The 10,060-nt window shown below is 46.7% G+C and overlaps 1 protein-coding gene across 7 annotated transcripts in view; it reads right to left on the bottom strand.

The window, feature by feature from the left end:
- Window positions 1-8,470: 8,470 nt before the first annotated feature.
- Window positions 8,471-10,060, bottom strand: part of plekhg4b (pleckstrin homology domain containing, family G (with RhoGef domain) member 4B) — a 332,728-nt gene continuing 331,138 nt past the window's right edge. For all 7 annotated transcript variants that reach the window (XM_078539457.1, XM_078539462.1, XM_078539463.1 and 4 more), the window contains one exon: window positions 8,471-9,638. Coding sequence is in view for 2 of the 7 variants with exons in the window: in XM_078539460.1 (XP_078395586.1) it covers window positions 9,633-9,638 (6 nt within the window). In the remaining 5 variants the exon portion in view is untranslated. The remainder of the gene's footprint in view (window positions 9,639-10,060) is intronic.

Raw genomic sequence — 10,060 nt, 5'->3', positions numbered from 1 at the left:
TGTGTGTGTGTGTCTCTCTCTCTTTCTCCTTTCCCACTGTGTCTCACCCACAAACAAGCCCAGGGCAGGGACCTGATAAACCAAGGCTTTGGCCAACTCCCAGTCAGAAGCTGCACCTGGGCCTGGAGCCTGGGCCTCTTCCTCAGTCTGTAAGACCGAGCTCCTGTCCTGGGACACCAATAGAGCTGGGAGGGGGAGGGGGAGGGGGGGTGAGCCGCCGATGGAGCTGGGTGTCCTGCTCCCTTTCTCCTCCATCCCGGGTTACTCACTATAAAGTTTATAATGTGGAATTTCTAATTTCTTCCCTGTCCCAACAAGTTCTTCCATCCTGGAAAGGATCGTGTCTCTGTCCTCAGATCCATCTGGGAAATGGAGTTCTCTGAGTTGAGATCTGAGCATTTAGTACACTGACTAATATATTGAAAACTATATAACATAATAGGACATTATTAGAAGTGGATTAAGGATATTAAAGTACTCATTTGTCTTCTTTTTGTTCCATGGTATAAAAGTAATTCTTCCTGTTCTCCTTTATTCTCCACTTTCCCTACAGCACACGTCATTCTGACCAGCCTAGTCATGGTTGACCCGGAGATCTGTTCTCAGACCTTTCCTATTAAGGCTCTTGAGTTGGCCTCCACTGTGGTTGGTTGTCCGGGTTACTCACACTTCACCACCTGATCGGCAGCTTCCCTTCCCTGTTGTGCGCTCCTGCTCCCGGGTATCGGGTCTCGCTCTTGCCCCACAACCTGGGTCTCTGGTGACCGAGGCTTAGGCATCAGAACACGGCAGCGGCTGACCCAGAGTGCAACACTTGGGGATGGCATGGGGCCAGGTTTTGAAATCTCCCCACAGGCCAGATGAAAAAGTGCAACGTGCCAGATGAGGCCCCTGACCAGGAGTTCCCCACCCCTGCAGTAAATGGACAGTTTACAGCACAACTGTTTATACCCTGGTACCTTCCTGAAACTCACAGGCCAGAATTGTCCCAGATTTGCAGAAAGTGCAGTAGCAGGCGTGTAAAAAGATGATTTACCCACTGGCCGCAATGGCGTGTTTTAACAGCATATCGTCCCCTTCCCGGCACGGCCCACCTCATTAACAATGCATTCTCGGGAAACACGCCAGCTTGCCGGCAGGCAGGCTCGGATTTGCCTGCCACGCTGTGACCTCAGCAATTCCTCGCTCTGGGCGCAATATTTAAAGTGCACCAGAGCGCAGCCTAATTCACGCCTACAGAGCAGGACTGCTCCAGGCAAAAGGTGGCCCCGAAAGCCAGGAGGACGGCAGCCCCCAAATTTAGTGAAGCCTTTCTGGGGCGCCTGCGCCATGATGTCCTCTACCCCCACTCTGGCCACAGGATGTTCACCAGAGTCACCAATCCAGCCTGGGAGATGGTGTCAATGGCAGTCAGCGCCACCGGATCACAGAGCAGGTCAGCCAACCAGTGCAGGAAGAGGATGAATGCTCCCATCCGTTGTGCTAGGGTAAGTCAACCACCTCATCGCTCTCAACTCACACACATCCAAACCCATCACACATCCACAGGGATCGCACACCTTAAGGGACAACACCACTAATTCTCACACACACCCTCACATCTCCATCAGGCTCATATCCTCTGGAGCTTGAAAGTTAAAAGGTTTACAGCAGAGGAATTTGGCAATGTTGAAAGGTATTTATTCAAATGCAAGGAGTAAAGCAAACAAAGCCGATGAGCTGAGGGCAAAGATAGACATATGGCAGCATGAAATCATTGCTATAATGGAAACTTGGCATAAAGAGGGGCAAAAATGGCAGCTCAACATCCCTGGATATAGGGCTTTCAGGCATGTTAGATAGGGGGCTGAAAAAGGTGGGAGAGTAGCAATATTGGTTAAAGAATCAATTGGGTAATGTGCTAAATGAAGCATCAAATGAGGCTATATAGGTTGAGCTCAGGAATACAAAGGCAGCAGCCACACTACCAGGAGTGTACTATAGACCCCAAAATAGTGGAAGGGAAATAAAAGAGCAAATGTGTAGGCAAACTTCTGAGTGCAAAAACAATAGGGCAATAATAGTTGAAGACTTCAATTACCCTAATATCAACTGGGATACAAATAGTGTAATGGGCACAGAGGGCACAACATTCTTGAACTGCATTCAAGAGAACATTTTTTAGCCAGCACGTAACAAGCCCAACGAAAGGGAGTGCAATTCTAGATTTAATATTAGGAAATGAAGCTAGACAAGTGGATGAAGTAGCAGTGGGTGACCATTTTGGAGACAGTGACCATAATATAGTTAGGTTTATTATTATTATGGAAAAAGATAAAGATAGAACAGGAGTAAAAGTTTTAAATTGGGGAAAGACAAATTTTGCAAAGCTGAGAGGTGATCTGGTAAAAGTCGATTGATTACCGCTACTTGAAGGGAACTCAAGAGTGACTCACCAGTGGGATGTATTCAAAAGCGTGATTCTACGGACAATGATAAAGGACAGTACTGCCAAATCTAGAGTCCCCTGGTTATCTAGAAGTACATAAGGTAAGATAAAGCAGAAAAAGAAAGCTTATGGCAGTCAGAAAAAAACTTATTTATTTATTCATTAACAGGACATGGGCTTCGCTGACTGGGCCAGCATTTATTGCCCATCCCTAGTTGCCCTTGAGAAGGTGGTGGTGAGCTGCCTTCTTGAACCGCTGCAGTCCATGTGGCGTAGGTACACCCTAGGAAGGGAGTTCCAGGATTTTGACCCAGCGACAGTGAAGGAATGGCGATATATTTCCAAGTCAGGATGGCGACTGACTTGGAGGGGAACTTTCAGGTAGTGGTGTTCCCATGTGTCTGCTGTCCTTGTCCTTCTAGATGGTAGTGGTCGTGGGTTTGGAAGTTGCTGTCGGTGGAGCCTTGCTGAATTCCTGCAGTGCATCTTGTAGATGGTACACACTGCTACTACTGTGCGTCAGTGGTGGAGGGAGTGAATGTCTGTGGATGTGGTGCCAATCAAGTGGGCTGTTATGTCCTGGATGGTATCAAGTTTCTTAAACTTAATACTGTAGAAAACCTAGAGGAGTACAGAAAGTACTAGGGTGAAGTGAAAAAGGCAATTAGGAAAGCAAAGTGAGGATATGAAAAAATATTGGCAGGTTAAATCAAAGAAAACCCCAAGATATTTTACCAGTACATTAAAAGCAAGAGAATGACTATAGAAAGGGTAGGGCCAATGAGAGATGTATAGGGTAACTTGTGCTCTGATGCTGAAGATCCGAGCAGGGTTCTCAATGAGTACTTTGTCTCTATCTTCACTAAGGAGAAGGATGAAGCAGATATTCTGGTTAAAGAGGATGAGTGTGAAATATTAGATACAATAAGCATAGTGAGAGAGGATGTACTGGAGGGACTGACATCCTTGAAGATGGATAAGTCACCAGGGCTGGATGGATTGTATCCTAGGCTGTTAAGAGAACCATTTTCCAATCCTCACTAGATACAGGTGAGGTACCAGAGGATTGGAGGAATGCGGACGTTGTACCATTATTTTGAAAGGGTGTGAGGGATAGACCAGTAAATTATAGACTGGTCAGTCTGACTTCGGCGGTGGGCAAATTATTAGAATCAATTCTGAGAGATAGGATAAACTGTCATTTAGAAAGGAATTGATTGCTCAAGGATAGTCAGCATGGTTTTGTTAGGGGAATGCTGTGCCTTACTAATTTAATCAAATTTTTTGAGGAAATAACAAGGAGGATTGATGAGGGTATATTGTCTACATGGATTATAATAAGGCATTTGACAAGGTCCCACATGGCAAAATGCCAGAAATGTAAAAGCCCATGGGATGCAGGGGAATGTGGCGAGTTGGATTCAAATTGGCTCAGTGACAGGAAACAAAGGGTAATGATCAATGGATGTTTTTGTGAATGGAAACCAGTTTCCAGTGGCATTCCAGAGAGTTCAATGTTGGGTCCCTTGCTGTTTGTTGTATATATTAATGATTTGGACATAAATGTAGGTGGCATGTTTGGGAAATTTGTAGATGGCACAAATATTGGTCATGTAGTTGATAGTGAAAAGGATAGTTGTTCTCTCAAGAATGATATCAATGGGTTGGTTGAGTCGGTGGAAAAGAAGAAGATGGAATTCAATCTACAGAAGTGTCAGATAATGCATTTGGGGAGGGCAAACAAAGATAGGGAGTACACAATAAATGGGAGGATATTGGGAGAGTTAGAGGAAGTGAGAGACTTTGGAATGCATGTCCACAGGTCACTGAAGTTGGCAGGACAGGTGGATAAGTTGGTAAAGAAAGCATACAGGATGCTTTCCTTTATTGGCTGTGGTATAGAATACAAAAGCAGGGATGTAATGATGGAACTATATAAAACGCTCAGCTGGAATTTTGTGTACAGTTCTGGTTGCCAGATTACAGGAAGGACATAATTGCTCTGGAGAAAGTACTGAGAAGATTTACAAGCATGTTGCCAGGGCTTGAAAATTGCAACCCTGAGGAAAGATTGGATAGGCTGGGGTTGTTTTCCTTGGAACTGAGAAAGCTGAGGGGTGACCTGATTGAGGTGTACAAGATTATGAGGGGCCTAGGTAGAAGAGACAGGGATGCCCTGTTTCCCCCAGCAGAGAGATCAATTACTAGGGGCACAGATTTAAGGTGATGGGTAGAAGGATTAAAGGGGACATGAGGAAAAACTTCTTCACCCAGAGCATGGTGGGTGTTTGGGATTAGCTGCCTGGTTTGGTGGTGGAGGCAGAAACCCTCAACTCATTTAAAAGTCACCTAGTTCTGCACCTAAAGTGCTGTAACCTGCAAGGCTATGGACCAGGTGCTGGAAGGTGGGATTAAAATGGGCAGCTAATTTTTTTCTTTTTTTCTTTTTCAGCAGGCGCAGACACGATGGGCTGAATGGCTTCTTTCCATGCTGTAACTTTTCTATGGTCCTATAGCTCTGCTTGCCACACAAACATTCCACACAGTGCCATGCGTCCTGCTCACATTCTCTCCTTCTGTTTTCATACAGGAGTAACTGGCTCACAACAGCAGAGAGAGGTCCCAGTGGAGTGGGGATGGAGTGGCCCACATTAGGCCCCTCACTCGCTTTGAGGAGCATGCCATCGCGCTGACTGGTGAGGAAGTGGATCACGCCTGCAGCGATGCCGAGGTCAGCAGTGAACACCCACATGAGGATCCTGCACCGCATCATCCCTCTCTCAATGCAACTGTGAGTGCTCTCTCGCCTGCTTTTGACCCAGCTGCCATGCACTACTTACATGTACTTTGGTTCACAGGGAGTTCTTCCAAGCGACCATCACCCTCAGCCAGCCAGTCCCTCAGCTCCATTCACATATTCACCAACAGACAAGGGGACACCTCCTCTATTGAAGAGCTGGAAACAAGCAGCCTGGAAGACCCGTAACAGTGCTTTCCCGCACCCTCCACCAGCGCAGCAACACATATCTCAGTAGGAGGTAGATCTAAAGCAGGCTCGGGGTCACAGTCTGGTGGTCACTGCACGGATATGTGTCCACAGCAGATGGAGGCAGGTTCAGCAGAGCCATGGGTGAGTTCCTGCAGTGGTAATGCAAGGGGGAAGCAGGACACCTCAACATCCCTCCAGGTGCTCCTTCCCCTCATGGAGTCAGGCTGGGGTCCGTGGGCACCCGAAGGGAGGAGGAGCGGCAACTGGGCACCCCTGGGTCATCCACTCAGGAATCTCCGAGGCCGTCTGCTCCCTCTGAGACCCCCTTTGCCTGTGACCGCCCTCAACCTCATCCTCTATCACTGCAGAGGGAGCAGCTGTACCACAGGAAGACAGCCAAAGAAAGCCGGAGCCCTCAAGGCCTTGATGTCCAGAGGATGCAGGCCAACGTCATCAGAGGCAACAGGGCCAACCATTGCACAGGCTGTCTCCACCCCTGCTGCAGATGTCAGGGCAGCGCCTAGAAGAAGTGGTAGGCCTAGAAAAGTTAAGAAGTTCTGATCACAAGTGGTTGCACGGGTGAACACATTTTGTCACCTTATAATCTGAAAATATATTCACTTCCACTGAATAATATGGAATGTTGTTTATCAGCTTCATTGCCAAGCTTTGCGAGTCCCCCCACTTCATTCCCCCACTGCCCTCCCCTGCCCCCGCTCACTAGCAGTTCAGCTGCACGCAACTGGACCATGACTGATTCTGGAGGGAGAATTGTGTGTGTTGGAGGGTCGTTCAGAGCCTTGTGCAAGCACTCTCCCGTGCAGGCAGAGCCTTCATCCATCACACTCATCTCACTGCCCTAAGCATTTTTAATCCTGCCTGCTAGGGTTCTTTTTCAGTTGTCTATCTGAGCTGAGCTGCATCTCCACCCACCCACTGATCGCACTCCCACGCAGCACCTGTTGCCCAGTCATCACAAGGCTCCGCTCGCTTTCGATATGACAAACAGTTGCTGATCAGCTCCCCCATCCTTTCCCTCCCACTGTCCCCTCGTCACCCACATCCTTTCCTCCATCACAGTCGACAGTCTAACCCTGGCATCACCTTCACCGCCCCCCTCACCGTCACCCACCAACCTGAACCCTTGTCATTCCAGGATGTCCAGGTGAATGTGTACGTTCCTTACCCTCCTGAAAATCCCACCTCCATTCACATTGACTTCCCCAACCTCCTCCTTCCCACCCCCAGGGTCCATGTCTGCCTCAGAGTCCCCACGAACCACCCTCACCACCTCTTCTACTGTTACCAACGGACCCTCACCCTCCCAGCCTACCAGCTCCTTCTGCCCCCTCTCACACTCACCATTCCCTCCTACCTCGCCCCTCAGAAGGCAGTCATTGCCTCCACAGACCCCTCTCTTGCATGTTGATCTGGACATCCCGCCCCCTTACTCCCTCCTCCATCCTTACTCCCTCCTTGCACTGCCACGTTCTCCCCATGAACTCCCTCCTTCCCCCAGGCATCTGCCCCCTCCAAACTCCCTCCTCCACCTGGTCACCTCCCTCATTCCAAATCCCCCTTTACACCTTCCTCTCTCCTTACACCTCCCTCCCCACTTGCAGCGTTCTCCCCATTACACCCTCCTCCCCACCATACTCTCTCCACCCCCTGTACTCCGTCTTCCCTCCAAGACACCGTCCTTCCCCCTCCCAACATCACCCCCCCGTAACCTTCATCCCCTCCCTCCCCAACCTCATGCCCCCCACACCTTCATTCCCCCCTCCCGACAACCTCACCTCCCCTGCTATAACTTCCTCTTTCCCCCACACCCCTCACCGATCATCTGCAGCAGCCCATGGCCGAGGCTGTGATATTCTGAAGCAGGCCTGAAGCTTCACGGAGATCTCTCGCCTTCCAAGATCTGCATCACAGTGAAGCCATGGGGACCCACCCACCCTGTGATGCATGTGTTTCTCCATAGTCTGGTAGCTGCAGGGCTCCAGCATCTCCTTCTCCTCGGGTTTCTGCAATCTGAGCAAGGCCCTAACGGTAAGTCCTGACTTCTGCATATTGCACTTCTCCAGACGTGTTCTGGGCTGGCGTGCTTTCCCTGCCAGTGTAACGATAAATCTGGCTTGGGGGGGACAATTCCAGTCAGGCCTTACTTTGCATCCCATTACCGGGATGCAAATCGTGTTCACACCGGCCTCCAGTGGGATTCGGATTCCGGCGGACACCATCGGATGATTCCGCTGTGTTTTCGTGCTGGCGTAAAACCGATTTCTGCCCCTCATGCCAAATTCTGCCCAACCTGCCATGACATCTGCTGCCAATGGGACCGGACGATTCTGCCCACAGTCCACTCGTTGCAAACCCAGAGACTGCTGCTATTATCTCCAAGCGTAAATACCTTGCACCTTCCTCCCAATAAAACAATATAAACCTTCCTTTGATCTTTAACAATCAAACCACTCAGGCTTACCGTCACATAGGCTTCAGAACAGATCATATGACTCCTTCATTTACCCAAAGTTTAAAGCTAGAGTCTCAAATATAATAATCTTATAAATCTCATAATTGTAATAGACAGGGTAGAGTTTGATATGATGGATTTTAAGAGAGTGAGTAGATGCAGTTTGAGAGAGTGACAGGATAGATTTTGAAGTACTAGAAAAGACTAGATGTGTACTCTTGATTTCTAGTCTGTGTCCCAGGATATAAAATGCACAGTGTGGACACCAGGCAAGGAGAGGATGGAACCCTTGTGGTCAAGTGATCTTCTACTACTCATTGCCCATGATCACAAGAATGGCCATTAGCAAGGCTGCTGGTATTAATGGATCAATACTTGCTATCACCCAGTAACTTATCATGATGTCTCTTCTTCTGTAACTCATGGTTAATTTTTACCTGATTATGATCCATGACTTTGGTATGTTTTACTACAATAAAGGTGCTATATAAATATAATTTGTGATTGTTATTGCTGAGGAGAGAAAATAAAATTAAACATTATGATCACTGGGAATAAAAACCACAGCCGGTAAACTTAATTTCTAGACAGAAGTTCATTTTATTTGCTAAAAACCTGAAGTCATAAAATAAGCTTTCAGATAGTGAAAAATAGTACTCGTCTGGTCACGAAAGGTCACTTGGTTAAACTTACCGACTCTTTTTAGCTGTATCAGCTGTACATGATTAAATATATATAAAAGGGTAGAAGTTTTGATCAGAACATAATGAAGAAAAGTGGTTCAGGGTTTTTAATGGCATTGGACACTTGGCACATAAATATACAAGAACATTTACCTTAAGACATTAATGGATGGAACAGAAGCAAACAGAAGATAATTGTAGCATCCAATAATGTTCATAGCTTGTTTTCTGATCTGCTGGCTCATTGAATACATGTTGATATCTGATCTCTTAGATGGTCCGATCATCTGATTATAATGGAGACAACTGCTTTCGAAAGAGACTTCATTGCAACTATCTCCAGTCAAAAGTGTGGAAAATATAATTGGCTCATTTCAAACAATGTAACATTGATCTCTTGCTGGGAAATAAAACAAATAAAAGAACAAAGCTTCAGATCATATCTTGATCATATCATTCTTGATACCCAAGAAGAACGGAGATATGTCGGACATGATTTTTGGGAAAAATAATACCAAGCAATAAAAATAAATATTTACACAAATATAAACGCTACTACACAATTTGATTTGTACACTAACTGCAGTGGAGAATTAATCTACATTTACACTTTTGCAGTTTCAAAGCTACAGCCCCCACAAATTGCACAAGAAAATAGGTTAGGCAGAGAAGGCACCTTGTTATTTACAGAACGCAATTCAAAAAAAAATTAAAAGTAAGCTGTTAAAAAAAAGCTAACCATTGTTGTAAAGATATGTACATATAATGTAGTTACTTCCCATTTATCACTTGGGCTTAAGTGTATCTCTAATGTCCTTTTTCAGTATGAAATGGGATGTCCCATGATTGCAGTGCCTGTCTCAGACAGTCAAAAGTTCCTGCACATTCTCCCATTTATGCATCCTGTTGCAGATTTCGAGGCTATCGTATCTGTTCCTGCTTGGGGTGGCGGAGTGATCATCAGAACAACATAGAGTGTGCAGTTTGAAGGCACCAATACCTTGGAGCTGAACCCGGCTTCTTCACTGGGTTGGTAGGATGGTCCATGGCACATTCTGTTCACAGCTGATAAAACAAGATGCTACAATTTAACAGAAGTGAACACATTCCCGGCCTTCAAAATGTTGCAGAGCAGCTGTGGAACACAGGAACAGGAGTGGGCCATTCAGCCCCTTGGGGCCTGTTCTGCCATTCATCTTGGTCATTACTGATCTGTATGTCAACTCCATGTACCTGCCTTGGTTCCACATCACAGAGTATGTTTGCCAAACGAGAATCTTTTAATCTCAGTCTTGAAATTTTCAACTGACCCCCAGCAACCATAGCATTTTAGGGAGAAGGGTTTTCCAGATTTCCATGCCTCCTCGCATCATTCCCGAATGGCCTCGCTCTAATTTTACAGTTATGTCCCTTTGTTCTGGGCTGTGCTGGGATATGGACATCGCCGACTGGTAAAAGTCGTTAACTAAATATAAACTAAATTATAA

The sequence above is a fragment of the Cetorhinus maximus genome, chromosome 3, assembly GCF_964194155.1.
Source record: "Cetorhinus maximus chromosome 3, sCetMax3.hap1.1, whole genome shotgun sequence".
Taxonomy (NCBI): Eukaryota; Metazoa; Chordata; class Chondrichthyes; order Lamniformes; family Cetorhinidae; genus Cetorhinus; species Cetorhinus maximus.
Note: the sequence above shows the minus strand (reverse complement) of the source record. Positions and strands in the feature narration are given on the sequence as shown.